The 20,377-nt window shown below is 42.3% G+C and overlaps 1 protein-coding gene across 1 annotated transcript in view; it reads right to left on the bottom strand.

The window, feature by feature from the left end:
* Positions 1 to 20,377, bottom strand: part of LOC117345580 (zinc finger protein 850-like) — a 249,153-nt gene that overhangs the window by 164,837 nt on the left and 63,939 nt on the right. The window contains exon 4 of the mRNA XM_033914425.1: positions 6,777 to 6,881. Coding sequence (XP_033770316.1) covers positions 6,777 to 6,881 — 105 coding nt within the window. The remainder of the gene's footprint in view (positions 1 to 6,776; positions 6,882 to 20,377) is intronic.

Genomic DNA, 20,377 nt, shown 5'->3' with positions numbered 1-20,377 from the left:
ATTGGGAGTAAAACCCCCAGTTTCTCTACCAAGAAGGAACCTTTCGATGGCATTGAGAAGGAGAAGGGATGCTATCTCCCGAAGAAGAAGGGACGTCTGCTGAGGGTTGAAAGAAGACTCTCTTGGAGGATGATCTGGAGGAATGTTGATGAAGTGAACAGAGTATCCCTCTCGAATGACTGTGAGGACCCAGAATCTGTGGTAATCAGTTCCCAGCGAGGATAGTATAGTTGAAGACGAGGAAGGGTCTGGGATAGAGGAATAGTGCCTATGCCCTTCAGAAGCGCTTCCAAAAGACATTGTATATCTGGATTTTCAGAAGGCATTCAACAAGGTTTCGAATGAACGACTACGAAAAATTGCGAGCCATGGAATCGAGGGTGAAATGCTCATGTGGATTAAAAACTGGTTGGCGGATAGGAAACAGAGAGTGGGGGTAAATGGAGACCATTTATGTTTAGATTTAAGATTTTTTTTATCTCCACATTCTTACACGCCATCTTTCCTAAAACATTTCCCTACTTTTTCTATTTTTTCACTGTGTTCTCACCTTACACTTATCCATGTTAAACCTCATTTGCCATGTCATGGCTCATTTCTTGAGCGTGTTTATGTCACGTTGCAGATCTTCGCAATCCTTTTGCGTCTTCACTACTCTTAATAACTTCGTATCGTCTGCAAATTTAATCACCTCACTCATCGTACCAATTTCTAGGTCATTTATAAATATGTTGAAGAACATGGGTCCAAGCACCGAATCCTGCGGCACTTCACTCGTGACGCTTTTCCAGTCTGAGTATTGTCCATTTACCCCCACTCTCTGTTTCCTATCTGCCATCCAGTTTTTAATCCAAGTGAGTATTTCACCCTCGATTCCATGGCTCGCAATTTTTCAAAGCAGTCGTGGGAGGGCCCTTTCTGAGGCTTTTTCCTTCATTTTTTGGATTGAGTTAAGTCTATGCTGTTCCTGTCTTACATTTTTGGAATCTTCACATTCAGTGTTGAAAGTGTTTACTCTATCATACATTGGTTTTTCATCACATCTGGGCTACCAGCGGGTACCTAGCATATGTGACACCCGGGGCCCATCATTTTTTGACACCCCCCCATCTATAGCAAAAATATGATTTTTAGTAACAATCCACATATCGCACAACAAGAGTGTACCTAGGAAAAGGTAGCATCTTAAACACTGCAGTGAGCACTAGAACACCAACACATACATTGTAAAACTAAACAAGCCAGATCCCGCACAATCAATTGATCCTGTAGTCAATGCCAACTGAAAACTATGTCCTTTTCTTACACACAGAACAGAGATACACCCTCGCCCAATATGGAATAATCACAAACTAAAAATAGAAATATGTAGACAAAAGTTAAACTGAACCGCCAAGAAACCAGACTCTGCATACAATGCATCACCACAGCACCACAAAAACAGTGACACATGTCCCCTAATACTGTGCAAAATATAAAGACAGTAGATGTTAATTTGAAAAAACTGATACATAACAATCACCACTTTACAAATTAACAAATAAAAATAAAACAAATAATGAGAAATAAGAAAATACCATTTTATTGGAGTAATCAATTTTTCAATTAACTTTCAGAGGCCAAATCTTTCCTCAGAACAGTACAGTATACTGCTGTTATGGTATCCTGACCTGAGGAAAGGGGTTTAGTTCAAAAAATTGCTTTATTTCCATTTCCTATTTATAAACTTTTATCAATACAGTTACAATACTACTTGATTCTAAGTAAAGCAACAAAAAAATCTTTCTACCTTTTGTCGTTTCTGCTTTAATCATCTTCTTTGCTTTCTTATATACAGCATTTGTCTTCTCTCCCTTCCATGCAACATCTGTCCTCTCTTTGCCCCTTTCACCCAGCTTCTGCCCTCTTTCTCTACCACTTCCATCCACTGCCCACACTCTCTCTGCCCCTTCCATCTACTGTCCACCCTCTCTCTCTTCCATATGGCATCTTCCCTCTTTCTATGTCCCTTCAATAAACTGTATATCTGGGGTCCCTTCTCTCCTTTGCACATGATTCATTTCAGCTACACCCCTCTCCATTTTTCTGTCTCCACCCCCTCCCCTATACTTTGGCATCTCTCTCTTTCTCTTCTCCTTTCCTTCCTTCCTTCCCACTCCACACCATGGTGTGGTATCTCTATCTCCTTCCCTTCCCTCATGTCATGGCATCTCTTCCTCTCCCTCCATGGTCTGGTATCTCCTCTCCTTTTTTCCTTTCCCTCCCTCCCATGGACTTGGCATCTCTGGTTCCTCTCCCTTCTCCCTCCTTCCCTCTCTCTCCCCAATTGGGTGCTGCAGCAGCAGCATGTCTTCCCCCCTTGCCTGTGCAGTATTTCTACCCTCCCTTCCCTGTGCAGCAGCAGCAGCAGCAACATGTCTCCCCCTTGCCTTTGCAGCATTTCTCCCCCCTTTCCTGTGCAGCATTTCTACCCTTCCCCCTTCCCTGTGCAGCATTTCTACCCTCCCTCCTTCCCTGCCTAGCATGTCTGGCCAGCTCCCCTGCTTAAAGCCGCGGGCATCCACTCCCCGCGTGATCCGCGGCTGCATTGGAAGCCTTCTCTCTGACATTGTGATGTCAGAGGGAACGCTTCCAATGCAGCTGCGGATTGCGCGAGGAGCAGACGCCTGTGGCTTTCAGCAGGGGAGCTGGCCAGAAGATGAGCAACGCCGGTGAACACCCATGGACACCCCTGTTTACTGCCGCTGCTGCTGGTTAAGGAAAGCAGCAGCAGCAGCAGAATAGGGAGGGTGGCCGGCTGTGCACTAGAGAGTTGCGCAGGGACAGAAATCTCACCCGTCCTCGTGAGGAATCCCTCCATCCCCACACATCCCCGCGAGGAATCCCCTCCGTCCCCACCCGTCCCTGCAAGGAATCCCCTTTATCCCCGCCCATCCCTATAAACTTCAGAAATAGTTATTTCATTTAATTATGCTACTGAATTAAAGGCTCTGTTAGAGACCCATTTACAAATAAGCAAAGACACTTTATTAATTTGGAAATATTAATTGGGAAGAATACATACTTTTTAAACGGGTCTCTACCAGAGCCTCTAATGTAAATATAAAATATAAATACTCAGCTGATGAGAACTCCCAAGCTGTCAGCTGAGGACTTCCTTTGCAGTTGGCCGGGGGTCCCTTTTGCCAAGCTTGGCAGGCAGCAGTAGCGTGCCTGAGTCATAGATGCTGGCACCTCAGTGGCTCATGGATGTTGCCAGTGACTGCTGTGCTTGGTGGAGGGGAGTTCTGGCCGTCTCTAGAGGAGGTCCTCTGCTGGCAGTGCTTGGGGATCCCTACCAGTCACAGCAACGGTCTTCAACACTGTAGAAATAAAACCAGAAATGCATTTCCTTTTCTTTTGAACACAATACAAAGATATCTGCTATATACATTTCCCAAAGCTAACATATTTTAGTCAATAAATTCCATTTTTTACCTTTGTTGTCTGGAGACTTATTTTTCCATAAAGTTCATCCCAGTTTCTTTTTTCTGCTTTCCCATCTTCTGTAAATTCTTCTGTTGCTGTCCATTGGTTCCTCCTACCATGGTCCTGCATTTATCCCTTTCTCATCTTTCGCCCCTGCCCACCAGTCTCATGCCCAACATTTATCTTTCTATCACCCCTCTCCAGCACCATGCCACATTTCTCCCTCCATTCCCTTCACCACTATGTCCAACATTCCTCCCTCTTGCATCCATTTCAATCTGTCCGTTCCACCACAATATTTCTCCCTCTTATCTGTACCTCCCTCCCTCCCTATGACCAAAAATTCTCCTTTCTTCCATTCCCCATGTACACAACCATCTCTTTCCCTCCCTTCATCTTTCCCAAGTCCATACCTTCTGTGTCCAAAAACGTATTCCTTCCCCCACCTATCTCTTTCCTTCCCTTCCTCTCTCCCAAGTTCATGCCTTCTGTGTCCAAAAACGCACTCCCTCCCTTACCTCTTCCCCTCCCTTCCTCCATCCTCTTTCCCAAGTTCATGCCTTGTGTCCAAAAACGCACTGCCTCCCTTACCTCTTCCCCTCCCTTTCTCCATCCTCTCTCCCAAGTTCATGCCTTGTGTCCAAAAAATGCACTCCCTCCCCCACCTCTTTTCCTCCCTTCCTCCATCCTCTCTCCCAAGTTCATGCCTTGTATCCAAAAATGCACTCCCTCTCCCACCTCAGCATCTCTTTCCCTCCCTTTCTCTCTCCCAAGTTCATGCCTTCTGTGTCCAAAAACGCATTCCCCCACCTCAGCATCTCTTTCCCTCCCTTCCTCCATCCTCTTTCCCAAGTTCATGCCTTGTGTCCAAAAACGCACTCCCTCCCCACCTCATTCCCTCCCTTCCTCCATCCTCTCTCCCAAGTTCATGCTTTGTGTCCAAAAATGCACTCCCTCTCCCACCTCAGCATCTCTTTCCCTCCCTTCCTCTCTCCCAAGTTCATGCCTTCTGTGTCCAAAAACGCATTCCCTCCCCCACATCAGCATCTCTTTCTTTCCTTTCCTCCATCCTCTTTTCCAAGTTCATGCCTTGTGTCCAAAAATGCACTCCCTCCCCCTTTTGTGTTCCACGTTTGCCTCCCAGCCCTCATCTCAGCAACTTTCTCAGCCAAATGGAGCTCGAGTCGCGAGGCTCGTCTTCTATTTCCTACCTGCCCTACACACATAGCTGACCGGAAGTCTTTCCCAATGTCAGCACTGACGTTGGAGGGCAGGCTTTGCGTAAGCCCGCCCTCCGACGTCAGCGCTGACATCGGGGAAGACTTCCGGTCGGCTATGTGTGCGCAGCAGGGCAGGTAGGAACAGAAGATGAGCCTCGCGGCTCGAGTTGTATTTAACCCCGCAGGATCCCTGCAGGTCCCCCGTCATCCCCGTTCAGCTCTCTCCTGTGCACCTCCTTAGGGTGTGCACCCAGGGTAGACCCCCCCCCCCTAGATACGCCACTGAGAAAATCCAAGATGGCCACTGCGGGTGCCGATTTTGCATTAAAACTGCCTGGGAAAAACTCAGAGAATCGCAAAAAAACGGCAATTTTATGATTTTACAGGGGACGACGACCAGGGCATGCAGGGAAACCACCTAAAACCCCAATTTCAGCACCCCCCAAAATCAGCAAACTCTGACTCACAGACACCACAGAGAGCTGTGCTGCAATTAAAGTCTATGGCAGCCTGCAATACATAGTACAAGCAAGGAGATCAGTACCTCAGGAGCTGATTAAACTTGATTTTTCAGGTCTTCTGATCACCTCACCTTCCCTGTCACCGCAGATCATGACCACCAGGACCCCTCAGGGAAATTAGGGAAGACACGCAGTTCAGTTCCAATCCTGGCGTACCTCCACGGAACTGCAGCAGCCTGTGCTCCACCCCTTTGCGGACGAACCAAGGGAGAGATGGCTCCTGATCCCAGAGACCCGATTCAATCTGCAGGCTGTCTAGAGGGCTTACTACAGTTTAAGCTTACACAGCACACTCCAGAAGCAGACAAAATTTAAAATGTCTGCAATCTTCCACCGAAGGATCACTCCCACAGAGTGATCAAATAAAGACTAGGAATTGAAAACAAATCATGAGCAGAAGAGACTGATTTCAACCATGCAGCGAGAGTGCAGGAACAAATTGAGCATGACAGGAAGCTCCCAGGCAGGTAGCCTGAATGGGTGGGAACAAGTTTTATTAGCCCTGCAGCCAAGGCTACAAAGGATGCAAGATCCCTCGAGTTTAGCTTCTAGAAGGATTGTACAAGAAGTGAGGGAGTTCTGGTTGAGGTTTTCCTGCTGGTTCAGAGGAGTTTGGGAGTAAGGTTGGGCACTGCTGCTTGGTTGGGAGTAGGTATCAATGTTTGGGAAGGCCAGGAAAGAATTGCTGTTCAGGGTGGGGGGAAGTTAGAATAGATTGGGTGGGCCTGAAAAGGCAGGGGATGGTCATCCAGTTGGTGACTTGGAAGTTATATGGGTGCTGGCTGATGTTCAGTGCTGGCATCCACATAGCCAAGCAACCAAAGTTAAGACAGCCTTTTGTGTAGCACTGAATATTGCCTAACTACGGGCTTCTCCCCACCACTCCCACCTCGGAATTCCCTTCTCATGCCCACTTTCATAATGCTGATATTCAGTTACAATGCCTGGTAAAGTGCTTCTGAATATCAGTGATTGGCCCACTGAGCATGACTTAAGTGGGCAGGAGCCTCTCTTGACCACTGAAATCACTTTGAATGAAACCTCAATTTTTTGGGACTTCCAGATGCTGTCTCAAAATGTCTGTTCTAGTATCTAGCTATATGTTTGTCCTATGCTAGGATAACAAAATTAAGAAAGAGCCCAAACAACAATCAAAGTAATACGTATCTCAAAAAGATTAATTGATGAACAAAGATCCAGCTTGAGGTGGCTGGACAAGAGTTCATCTGTTTTATTATTGCTGCCTCAAGGAATTCCACAACATGTCTTCTTCTCAAGGCTCTTAAAAAATGGCTCTACCTGTTACCTGGTCTTGTGTGGCTAGCTGTGAAAGCAACCCTGCCTACAAGACCAGGTGACTCTTGAAGTCATTCTTATCTTGTCAGCACCCAGGTTCAAAATAGCAACCAAAGGCCATTAGCTAAATCTAGCAATATTACCACTAAAGTTCAAGCTGCAATTAAATTTGTGGCATATAAGTAATGTTGAATAAATTTAAAATGAATAAATACTGTATGTGACTAGAGTCTCAAAGAAGACTAGAGTAACAAAGAAGTTCACTCTTTACTTGATTTTCTGGGTGTCCATTCTTCATCAGAATCACTGGAGTTATGAGCTTGCTTCTGATGATGCCAACTATAAAACATGAAGGCTGGTTTAGGTACAGTCAGTCCTGAAAAACAAAATAATCTATATAAGAAAAACAAATGAACATACGGTACTACAACTCAGTTCCTTGCAATAACTCCATTTTGCATGTTTTCCTATTTTTCAAGAAAAGCTGTTGACAACAGAGGTCTGGTTGGATTCTTTGTTGAATTTTGGCATGCATATTTCAAAGTTGAGCCAAAGGGTGCTAGAGCAGCTGAGTTTGATTAAACAACTTACACCAAATCTATCATCCAATAATTTGAAGTCATTTGTGCAGGTCCCAGTTTTGACTCAGAAAACAGGAATGTCATGGTATGCATGAGTTTTCCCAAAAAACATGCATCCGTGGTTCTCTTTAAAGACTAGACTGCAGTGAGCAAACATTTTTTGTCATGTGCAAAATGTTTCCAAGTACATTTCCCTGTGGACGCTACGTACTTGCTATTATATAATATAGACCACATTGGAACATGTATTTATTCAATTGGTATATTTATTTGAACTATTCAGGCTCCACAAATGTAAAATAAAAACATTTCCATTTTCAGATGACACGTACAACTTAAATTTTATTTATTTATTGGGATTTAGTAACCACCTTTATGAAGAGGTTCACCCAAGGAAGTATTCAGCAGATAAAGTTTGACATAGAACTTAAAGTTTTGTAACAGCATAACAACTGTAAAATGACCAAACATAGGAATAAATACAATCGATGAGGTAAACTTGGGGAGATGGCAAACTGAATCCTAGTAATAACAGTAATATAGTAAAAGACGGCAGATAAAGACCTGAATGATCTCAACCAGTCTGCCCTGTAATCACATGCATTACAATTTCATGATTAAATTAAAATGTCTTTCTTTGTTGTTTCTGGGGCCATAGACCTTACAAATCTACCTGGTATTGTACTTAGGTTCCAACTACTGGAGTTGCCGATGAAGCTCACTACAACCTATCTAAACCATCTCCTTTGCGGGATTCAGACCATGAAAGTTTGCCCATTCATATTGTGAGCGGGAAGTTCCTGTCACAGTGAAAACTACTGCTAAAACTCCCCAACATGCAGCACAGGGCTCTGTAAAACCCGGCCTGGAGCCAGGACAGCTGGCTCAGCCAAGAGAATGCAAGCCAAGGCAGGTCCCAGCACAGCTGAAGAGCCAGTTAGGGAAGGCTCTGAAAACCACTAATTTCCCCTAGCACTCCTTTCCCCGAGTCAGGGAGAAACCTGAGACCAATTTAGAGAGGGGTGGAGTCAGACCCTGGAGTTTGCCTTATAGGCAAAGTAAGTTGGGGTGGAGGAGGGAGGACACAGCTGACTCTGATGAGAGAAGCCAAACCACTCAAGGAGATTCTAGGTCACAGAGGGTGCCTAAGCCCCAGCATGATCGTATGGCAGGAAGCCAGCTCCTAAGAAAAGGTGGTACAACACTTGGGAGGTACAGTGACTGGCAGCTTAAACCCCAGAGAGAAGGGCTGGGAAATTATCCCCAGGGAAATGCTGCAGGCATTTTGGCAGACCTGCAGAAAGGGGGATGGGATGTACAGCCTGGGAGGAATGAGGAAATGCTAAGCCAGAGTTCCCATGAGGGTGAATGGGAAATGTGCAGTGTCCCGAGTGATAGTGTAAGTGAAGAGGACATGGACCTGGGAGTATACGGTATGTGAAAGTCCTCAGCTAATCTCATGAAGAAAGTTCTTCAATTGTTTCTTTGTTTCACCCGGAAGCCAGAGCATTGCTGGCAGAGTTAATTAGGTGAGAAAAGCTTGTCTGAAGATAAAGAGAGCTGAGAGGTGAAAAGGGTTGACATAAGCTGTGCTCAGCTATAAAGCCAGAAGTTGTTGGGGTCCAGAGAGACCAGTAAATCCCAGTGGGGATATGAGCCGATGAAGGCATTGAACTGATGCAATATTGTGAGTTTATAGTATTTTTTCTTTTGATAAGGAGGAGCAATCCAGCTCCTCAGTAAAAACCCCTAAGACTCACCTGGACTGTGATATAGTAGCGTGCAGGATGCACCCAAAGGACTCTAACAAACCAAGGTGAATGTTTTCTTTTGTTTTGTTTTCTTTTTACTTTGGGACACTAATAAACCTGGTACTGTTTTTCAAGGAATCCGGTATCCGGGTCTTCCTTTCACAACCATATAAAAGGCGTCCTAAAATTCTTGCTTGTGGTCCGAGCCTGAGTTTCCCACCTACTCGGGGATGGGCCCGGCCACAAGAAGTTGGTGGCAGTGGTGGGATTGCGCCGCCCACAGGTTAGTGGAGGAAGTACGCCCAAAGACTTGGAAAAAAAAAACAACAACAAAAAAAAAAAAAACGAACTTTGGTTTTTGTTTTTTTGACAAAGCAAGCTGCTGACCTTTGGGGTGAAGACTAGTGCCAGAAGAACTGTGTTCAAAGGCTGGCAATACAGTATTTGGGGGGAGTGGAATTTTGGAGCGATTCGAGTGTTTTTTTTTGAAGGCCATATTTATCCTAACCTGACTTTATTTGAGCCCGTGGATTACAAATACCCAGAGGCAAAGCAGGAAGAAGGAGCAGCATCCGGTGAGATGTGGTTCCTGGTGGAGTACAAGGCAGCATCAAGGCGTCCGGAGGACACAGTCTGCTGAGGAGTGGAGCGGAGTCCGGAGGAGCAGTTCAAGGTTCCTGAGTTCCTGGTCGGAGGAGTAGCTGGGGAGGCCCTAATATCCCAAGGCTGAGACACATCAGTCCCTGAGGTAAAGGTGCTTAGGGGGTAGCTGATGTGGATTGGTGGGTAAGGGGACCAGAGGCTCGGGGCTAGTGAGGGGAAAACCCTAGCTTTGAAAGTCCGCACTTGGGTTCCTGTTCTCTGTTGTTTGTGTTCCCAGGATGGAGGCGTCCAAGTTCCTGACTGGACTGGAAGGGGAGATGCACAAACTTCAGCAGCGTTTCCAGGAGATGCTGCAGTCGCAGGCGGATCTCTGGAAAGCGGACCACCAGGCACAGCAAACTCGGCACACGGAACTTTTGCAGCAGATGTCAGTCCAGATACAGGCCATAAACAATCTGGCACAGAGGTCTGCAACGCCGGTGGCCAGCAGCGTTGGTGCAGTCGTCGGGCCGGTAGGCGCTCCTTTTGGGGAGCCGATAAGACTGCATAAATTAAATGTAGATGATGACATACAAGACTATCTTGTTGGTTTTGAAAGGGTGGCCATGGCTTCGCACTGGCCAGTGGACCAATGGTCCGTAAGACTGATTCCCTGTTTAGGAGGTAGAGCCTTAGAAGCCTATCAGACTTTGAGCGCTGAACAAGCGGCTAATTACCAAACTTTAAAGCAAACCCTGCTGGACTATTTGGGCTATAGCCCAGACCATTATCGGAGACAATTAGGAGCAGAATATGTGGCTCTGAATGAGCGCCCGGGAGCCTTGAAACAAGGCCTGGGAAAATGTTTCAGGAGATCCGGGGGAATGTACCAGGGACGGGGCAGGGTTCCTCTTGCTAGTAAGTGTTTTTCCTGTGGTAAGCCGGGACATTGGAGACTGCAATGCCCGGTCAAGAGGAACCTGACAAACAAGGTTGGGTCCTCGGTACTGGGTCCCCAGAAAGAATGCATGGTCAAGATAAAAATGGAGGGAATCCCGGTGGTGGCCCTATTAGACTCCGGGGCCGATCAGTCCATCCTGGCCCAGAAGGTGTGGCAGAGGATCTTAAGTGCTCGGGGTCAGGAAATTGATAGACCCCAGGGACAATTTGAGATACAATGCATGCATGGGACCTCCTTACCCTATGAAATGAAGAGAGTCTGGGTAGAGTATCAAGGGAGGGAGGATGCTCTGAAAATGGCCCTGATGCCTAGGCCCCCATATGACGTGATCCTGGGACGGGAATGGCCCTACTTCTGGGAATGCTTTGGCATGCGAGGGGTGAAGGCTTCCCCAGTGCAGGAGGAGAAGTTAGCTCAGATCTTCCCCCTGGAAGATGATGTCCTAGAAGAACCGTCCCAGAAGAGAATTAAGAGCCGAGCAGAGAGGCGGGTGGACAAAGGATCTTGCTCTCAAGGCAAAGGTGGGGAAAGTCACTTATCTTGGAGACCCTGGGTGCCTTACGAGGTGGCCCAACGATTCCCTACTCTAGGCCGGGAACAAAGAAAAGATCCTTCGTTAAATTTGGCTATAGAGCAATGGGAAGACGCTGGGAAGGGAGCTTGTGCGTTCCAGGTGGTAGGAGGACTCCTCTATAAGAGGGGATGGAATCCTAAGGTCCGAAAAACTCAAAGGCGCTTAGTAATACCGGCCAGCTTTAGAAAACAAATATTTTGGTCCATCCATAGATTTGACCCAAGACCCGACCCTTAAAGGGATCCAAACGAAATTCTATTGGCCCGGACTAGCCCAAGAGGTAGCGGCCTGGTGTAAGGAATGCCCGGGGTGTAGTCAGGGTGGGAAGAGTCCGCCAACAAATTATGAAGAGGTAGTCCTGAATAAGGACATCAAAGAGGTCCCCTGGGCAAGGGTTACACTGGACAAGGAGAAGCCCATTTTAAAGGTTATGCGGCTATCTCCCAAGGCTAAACTGCCAGTCCGCGTGACGCCAGGGTCTGTGGGCTGGGACTTAAGTAGTATCCAAGAGATAAAGGTGCCAAAAGGGGGCAGGAAGGTCGTGGATACTGGTTTAGTGATAGCCCTACCAGGGGAATGTTATGGGCGCATTGCGCCAAGATCGGGTTTGGCCCTCCGGCATGCCATACACATAGGGGCTGGAGTGGTTGACCCGGATTATCGGGGAACCCTTAAGATTTTGGTAATGAATATAGGGGAGAAAGAATATGAAATAAAGGAGGGAGATTGTATAGCTCAATTAATATGTGAGCGAGTGATGATTCCTGAACTGCGAGAGGAAGAGATAAATACAGACACTGCTCGGGGAGAGCAGGGCTGGGGCTCCTCAGAGGAGAGAGAAGAGGTGGTAAAGAAACCCATACTCCAAAGAGTTTTGTCTCGTTTAGGGGAAAAGTCCTCTGAGAGTTTAAAGAAAGAAAGGACCGATAGGGGTTTAAGTAGGGGGGTATGTGACCGGGAAGCTCCTGTCACAGTGAAAACTACTGCTAAAACTCCCCAACATGCAGCACAGGGCTCTGTAAAACCTGGCCTGGAGCCAGGACAGCTGGCTCAGCCAAGAGAATGCAAGCCAAGGCAGGTCCCAGCACAGCTGAAGAGCCAGTTAGGGAAGGCTCTGAAAACCACTAATTTCCCCTATCACTCCTTTCCCCAAGTCAGGGAGAAACCTGAGACCAATTTGGAGAGGGGTGGAGTCAGACCCTGGAGTTTGCCTTATAGGCAAAGTCAGTTGGGGTGGAGGAGGGAGGACACAGCTGACTCTGATGAGAGAAGCCAAACCACTCAAGGAGATTCCAGGTCACAGAGGGTGCCTAAGCCCCAGCATGATCGTATGGCAGGAAGCCAGCTCCTAAGGAAAGGTGGTACAACACTTGGGAGGTACAGTGACTGGCAGCTTAAACCCCAGAGAGAAGGGCTGGGAAATTATCCCCAGGGAAATGCTGTAGGCATTTTGGCAGACCTGCAGAAAGGGGGATGGGATGTACAGCCTGGGAGGAATGAGGAAATGCTAAGCCAGAGTTCCCATGAGGGTGAATGGGAAATGTGCAGTGTCCCGAGTGATAGTGTAAGTGAAGAGGACATAGACCTGGGAGTATACGGTATGTGAAAGTCCTCAGCTAATCTCATGAAGAAAGTTCTCCAATTGTTTCTTTGTTTCACCCGGAAGCCAGAGCATTGCTGGCAGAGTTAATTAGGTGAGAAAAGCTTGTCTGAAGATAAAGAGAGCTGAGAGGTGAAAAGGGTTGACATAAGCCGTGCTCAGCTATAAAGCCAGAAGTTGTTGGGGTCCAGAGAGACCAGTAAATCCCAGTGGGGATATGAGCCGATGAAGGCTTTGAACTGATGCAATATTGTGAGTTTATAGTATTTTTTCTTTTGATAAGGAGGGGCAATCCAGCTCCTCAGTAAAAACCCCTAAGACTCACCTGGACTGTGATATAGTAGCGTGCAGGATGCACCCAAAGGACTCTAACAAACCAAGGTGAATGTTTTCTTTTGTTTTGTTTTGTTTTGTTTTCTTTTTACTTTGGGACACTAATAAACCTGGTACTGTTTTTCAAGGAATCCGGTATCTGGGTCTTCCTTTCACAACCATATAAAAGGCGTCCTAAAATTCTTGCTTGTGGTCCGAGCCTGAGTTTCCCACCTACTCGGGGACGGGCCCGGCCACAATATTTTAATTAGCAATCCTCAGTGCTCATCCTGCTTTTTTGAATTTTATCAGTTTTCCTCTCCACCATCTCCCTCGGGCATTCCACCATCCTTTCTGTGTAAAAGAATTTCCTAACATTACTCTTAAGTTTACCACCCCTCAACCTCAATTTATGTCCTCTAGTTTTACCAATTTCCCTTCTCTGGAAAAGATTTGGTCCTATATTAATACTTTTCAAATATTTATTTTTTTTGTAATTTGAATTTTTATTAATTTTAACATTTGACAATTTTACAATTTCAAACGAAGAAAATACAATGTAATCACCATAAGCCATAGGATCAAAATATAGGAATTTAAACAAGATATTACAAAGTATAGTTAGTCCACAATTTAAATGAAGGCGGAGCTGGTGATAAGCTGAAATTAAAATTAAATAGGCAAATGGCAAAAAGGAAAATAAAATGCAGTCTGATTGCTCTCAAACTATTTTCTTTCTTTCTGAGCTATCTAAGAGCCTGCCTTACTCATGGTTAATCAAGAATTACTCTTAAAAGATATAAATTTAGATAACTGCTGTGGATCATAGAAGACATTCCTGTCCTCCTTATAAACCAAAACACATTTACAAGGGAATCGTAGAACAAAAGTTGTCCCCATCTGATCTATTTTGTGTTTCCAAGTGATCGTATATATATGGGGTGGGAAGGGAGGGAAAGGGAGGGTATTAAATTTTAAGGGTACGGACAAAATAGGAAATTCTTCAAACTATCTTATATATGGGAAAATGAAGTTTATTAAAAACACTGAAGATGGGATTGTTATATTACAAATTACAATAATATATAATGGATCTTAAGATAATCTCTTTAAATGTTAATGGTCTCAATCACCCGATTAAAAGAAAAAAGGCATTATTATTTTTAAAAAGACAAAACGCTGATATATGCTGCATACAAGAGACCCATTTGTCAAATAATGAATCCATAAAGCTAAAAGTTAATTGGGTCAAACAATGTTTCTTTTCTGCAGCAATAGGAAAAAAAGCTGGTGTTGCTATATTAATAAATAAAAAATGTACTGCTTCATTTAAATTTAAGGCAGCTGATCCTCTTGGAAGATGGATATATGTAGAAATGGACTTGGGAAATACCACCATGATGCTCTTTAATATATATGCCCCTAATTCGAATCAAAATGAATTTTTTAAAACTCTACAACAATTAATTCTTCCACTGGCTACTTCAAATTTAATAGTAGCAGGAGATTTCAATGCTGTGATGGATCCATTGATGGATAAAAATCCGAGAAGATTTATAAAATCATTAGGACTTGATAATTTGGTACAATCTTGTGATTTAAAAGATATTTGGCGCATACTTCATTTTAATGATCGAGAATTTTCGTTTTGTTCACAAGTCCATAACTCTTTTTCTAGAATAGATTATATTTTTGTTTCTAATCAATTAGTACATCAAGTCACACAGGCTATCATTGATCCAATTATATTATCAGATCATGGTGGAGTGTGGATTGAAATTAAAATAATAGATCAAAATAGAAATAAACCTATATGGAAATTAAATAATGCACTGCTTGCAGATACTGACTTTTGTACAAATCTTATGGAAAAAATGGAAGAATATTTTCAAATTAATGATATAGAAGAAATTTCAATAGAGACTTTATGGGATGCTTTTAAAGCATATATTAGAGGACAAATTATTTCTTATTCAGCAATGCAAATAAAAAAAGAAAAAAAACAATTTACAGAATTAGAAAAACTAATAAAGTCTCTAGAATCAAAATTAATTGAAAAATGGGATTATTTGACACAACAAGAATTGTTAAAAACTAAAGGAAAATATAATGAAATTTCTTCAAAAATCATTAGAAAAGATTTATTTGTACAACAAGCTCTGTATTATGGAAATTCAAATAAAGCGGGAAGAATGCTAGCAAATTATCTCAAAGCAAAAAAAAAGAAAACAAAAATAATTGCAATTCAAAATGAGAATAGAGAAATGTTATCTCACAATGATCACATAATGAAACAATTTTTGAAATTCTATAAAAAATTGTATTCTTCCGAGCCTTATTCAGAAAAGGAAAAAGATGGTTTAGAATTTCTAAAGTTAATAAAAGGACCGAAGATTCCTGAACATATAAAACGAAGTTTAGAAGAACCAATATCCTTAAAAGAATTAGATACAGCATTGAAATCCCTTAGGTGTGGATCCGCTCCAGGTGGAGATGGATATACAGTAGAGTTTTATAAATCATTTCAAAACATTACAATGCCCTATTTATTAAAATTATATCAGACACAACTAAATAAAGGTTATATCACAGGTACTATGGCTGAATCAATAACTATAGTTTTACCTAAGCCAAATAAAGATCCCACTTTGGTTTCAAATTATAGACCTATTTCTTTAATAAATGTAGATGGAAAAATTTTGAACAAGGCATTAGCATTAAGATTGGCTAAAGCTCTCCCTTTCATTATTGATATGCATCAGACAGGTTTTGTAGCTCAAAGACATTCATCTCATAATACTAGATTGGCACATCACATGTTATATTTGACAAAATCCATTAATGACCCAACATTCTCTATTTCATTAGACGCTGAAAAAGCTTTTGATAGAGTGGAATGGAACTTCATGTTTCAGGCAATGGAATGGTTTGGTATAGGATCCGGTTTTATACAAATAATAAAAGCATTGTATAACTCCCCTGTTGCTAGATTACACATCAATAATAATATTTCAGAAAAATTTATTTTGCAAAGGGGAGTTAGACAAGGATGCCCACTATCTCCACTGCTTTTCGATATCGTATTAGAACCCTTGTTATTAGCTATAGAACAAACAAGGGAGATACAGGGTATTCCATATTCAGATAGAGAATATAAATTATCAGCATATGCTGATGATATTTTACTTTATTTGAGAAATCCGGAAACAACCATTCCAAATTTGCTTGAATTGATTGAAAAATTTGGAAAATTTTCAGGATATAAAATAAACTGGAATAAATCAGAAGTACTTCCACTCAATGTACATTGTACAAAAAGTCTATTTGATTCATTTTCTTTTATTTGGAAAGAAGAAGGAATAAAATACTTAGGAATTTGGATTACAAAAACTGTAGAAGAGACAATGAAAATTAATGAAAAAAATATATTACAAAAAGTGTCAGAAATGTGTGAGCAATGGAATCCTCTGTGCATATCCTGGTGGGGGAGAATACAAACTGTAAAAATGATGATATTACCAGTAGTTTGTTACCAAATGGGTATGATACCAATTTTTTTTCAGGGGTCATTTTATAAAAAACTGGATAAGATGTTAACAAAATTTATTTGGCTTGGAAAAAACCCCAGAATTGCTCTAGTATCATTACAAAGACCAATTGCGGAGGGAGGGGTAAATTTTCCAAATTTTTATAGGTACCATCAAGCCTATATTATGCGTCAGGGTATGTATTGGATCCTCCCAGAGCCCATTGAACATATACCAGATTGGTTCTGGTTAGAATGGAGATTAATGTTTCCTTTACATCTAAGTCATGTTATCAGTATTCAAATGCCAAGGTTATATAAGGATCACAAAATATTAGTTGATACTTGGAAAACTATAAGATATATAAGTAATCTAACTCCTATTCCAATAACTAAATCAACGACTCAAACAATATGGCTCAATCCAAAGATCAAAGTTGGCAGTTTTAAAATTATCTGGAAACATTGGATGATTGCTGGAATTCGGATTTTAGAAGATGTAATAAATAAAGGTAAACTGCTTGAATTTTCACAATTGCAAAATAAATTCGGTTTGAATAAATCACAATATTTCAGATGGATGCAATTGAAGCAGGCCATTCAGGTAGGGTTCCCTGAATGGAAAAATCTTAATAATTATCATAATATAGAATTCTTATGTTTTCAGATAGATTCCATGGGTCACCAGGCTGCAAGGTGGTATAAATTAATATCTGAATTTGTACATAAAAAGAAAAAAAATGGTCTTAGAGATATTTGGAGCATTGAGATTAAGCATCAGATTAATGCATCTCAATGGCCACGACTTTGGTCTTGGAGGATAAGATGTACACTGTCAGCATCTATGAGACAAACTTGGTTTTTTATTTTACATAGAGCTTTATGGACCCCTACACGTTTACATAGAATTGATAGCTCTAAGTCTAATAGATAGCTCTAAGTCTAATAGATGCTGGCATTGTCATCTTGAAGCAGGGACATTAGATCATCTTTTATTCTATTGTCCATTCATATTAACATTTTGGAAATCAATTTGGCCCCAAATCAATAGGATGTTAGAAAATCCTGTAGCCTTGACATACGATACAATTCTATTTGGTACTGCAATGAGATCTCAAAGTCAAATTTCATCAAATAACAACAAACTTTTATTTATAATGACTGGAATAGCAGTACAACAAATTACACACAACTGGAAAAATTGTGACAGATTGAACTATAATTTTTGGTGGAACTCAGTTTGCCATATATATAAAATGGAACATACATTTGCAACACAAAAAGGATATATGGATAAATTCAAAAAAATTTGGGGACCATTAACAAAATATTGTAATAATTAAATTTCATTTTCCCATGATAAGAAAATAGTTAAAGAAGAAAGGGAGGGAGGGGATATGGGAGGGGGATTTATACTCTTTATTATAAATTAATAAATGATATTCATACATGAAAACAATGTAATAAAGAGAGGGGAAAAAGGTTAATAATTTAAAAAATAATTGATAAAATCATTACAATATATATGTTGTATAACTTTATAAGAAAAATAATTACAGTTATATGATATATAAAATCATAAGAAATATAAGATAAGAAATGTTATGTACAAAATATATTATAGAAATATCAAGTGTATTATTAAGATAATTGTATGAAAATTTATGACACTTGTTGTTAAATGAAAAAATCAATAAAAAACTTAAATCGTTAAAAAAAAATAAAAAAAATATAGGAATTTAAACAAGATATTACAAAGTATAGTTAGTCCACAATTTAAATGAAGGCGGAGCTGGTGATAAGCTGAAATTAAAATTAAATAGGCAAATGGCAAAAAGGAAAATAAAATGCAGTCTGATTGCTCTCAAACTATTTTCTTTCTTTCTGAGCTATCTAAGAGCCTGCCTTACTCATGGTTAATCAAGAATTACTCTTAAAAGATATAAATTTAGATAACTGCTGTGGATCATAGAAGACATTCCTGTCCTCCTTATAAACCAAAACACATTTACAAGGGAATCGTAGAACAAAAGTTGTCCCCATCTGAATGACCTGTGGTCTCAAAATAAGAAATTGTTTTTGTATTTTCTGGGTATAACGAGATACATCTGGAAACATTCTGATAGTGTTAGTCAAAAATAGAACATCTTTATATTTAAAAAATCAACTTCAACACCCATGCTCTATCAGAATCAATGGCAAACTGAACCAACAATTTTGCAGAAGCCTGGACCTCAGTCTCAAACTTCTCAAGGAAATTAGTTAAGTCCAGACTATCCAGACTATCAGCAGATAAATTCTGCTTTAGTTATGTTTAAAAAATAGATGAATGAAATTTTGAAGGTGCCAGAAAGCAATGTTACTTACCGTAACAGTTGTTAGGGACAGCAGGCAGCTATTCTCACTAGTGGGTGATGTCATCCGACAGAGCCCCGATACGGACGTCTCACAAGCATATTTTGCTTGAAGAAACTCAGAAGTTTCAAGATGCCCGCACCGCGCATGCGCCAGTGCCTTCCCGCCCGATGGTCCGGGCATGTCTCCTCAGTTCAGGTAGCTAGCAGAGAAGCCAACCAGAGGAGGTGGGTGGGACGTGAGAATAGCTGCCTGCTGTCCCTGGATAACAACTGTTACGGTAAGTAACATTGCTTAATCCCAGGACAAGCAGGCAGGTATTCTCACTAGTGGGTGACCTCCAAACTAACCTCAATGGGATGGTGGGAGAGCTGGCAACTTAGGAGAATAAATTTTGTAACACTGTTTGACCAAACTGTCCATCCCTTCTGGAGAAAGTATCCAGACAATAATGAGAGGTGAATGTATGAACCGAGGACCAAGTGGCAGCCTTACAAATCTCCTCAATCGGTGTCGATCTGAGGAAGGCTACAGAGGCTGCCATTGCTCTGACCTTACAGGGAAGGGGTAATCCAGCCTGGGCATAGCAGAAAGAGATACAAGCCGCCATCCAGTTGGAGATGGTGCGCTTCGATACAGGTCGTCCCAACTTGTTTGGATCAAAGGAGACGAAAAGTTGAGGAGCAGTTCTGTGTGGTTTGGTGCGATCCAGGTAGAAAACCAAAGCACGTTTACAGTCCAGAGTATGAAGAGCTGATTCTCCAGGATGAAAATGAGGCTTTGGAAAAAACACTGGAAGTACAATGGATTGGTTGAGATGAATTTTGGATGAGTGCAGAGGACCACCTTGTCATGATGGAATACTGTGAAAGGTGGATCCGCCACTAAGGCTTGAAGCTCACTGACCCTGCGAGCAGACGTGAGGGCCACCAGAAAAACCGCTTTCCAAGTGAGAAACTTCAGTGGAGCCTTGTTGAGAGGCTCAAAAGGAGGTTTCATAAGCTGAGAAAGGACAACATTGAGATCCCAAACCACTGGAGGAGGTTTGAGAGGAGGATTGACATGGAAAAGTCCTTTCATAAATCTGGAAACCACAGGTTGAGCAGAAAGATGTTTCCCTTGTAGAGGCTGATGGAAAGCCGCAATAGCACTCAGGTGGACTCGTATAGATGTAGACTTGAGACCAGACTGAGACAGGTGAGGAAGATAGTCCAATACAGAAGATAGGGAGGCTCGCTGAGACTCCATAGAATTAGAAATACACCATGAAGAAAATCTAGTCCATTTTTGGGAGTAGCATTGATGAGTAGCAGGCTTCCTGGAAGCCTCCAAGACATCCCTCACCGCCTGAGAAAACTGGTGAGGAGTTACGTTGAGAGGAACCAAGCTGTCAGGTGGAGAGACTGCAGGTTGGGATGAAGTAGAGACCCCTGATGCTGAGTAAGCAGTGAAGGAAACATTGGAAGAAGGAATGGCTCCCTGCTGCTGAGTTGAAGTAGAAGGGAGAACCAAGGTTGTCTGGGCCACCGAGGAGCTATTAGAATCATGGTGGGAGACTAGGACAGGCCGAATGGAAGCACTCGATACTGCAGATGTAGATGTCCCACCCGAAATCTGAGGAACTTGCGAG

The sequence above is a fragment of the Geotrypetes seraphini genome, chromosome 11 (assembly GCF_902459505.1).
Source record: "Geotrypetes seraphini chromosome 11, aGeoSer1.1, whole genome shotgun sequence".
NCBI classification, from domain to species: domain Eukaryota; kingdom Metazoa; phylum Chordata; class Amphibia; order Gymnophiona; family Dermophiidae; genus Geotrypetes; species Geotrypetes seraphini.
Note: the sequence above shows the minus strand (reverse complement) of the source record. Positions and strands in the feature narration are given on the sequence as shown.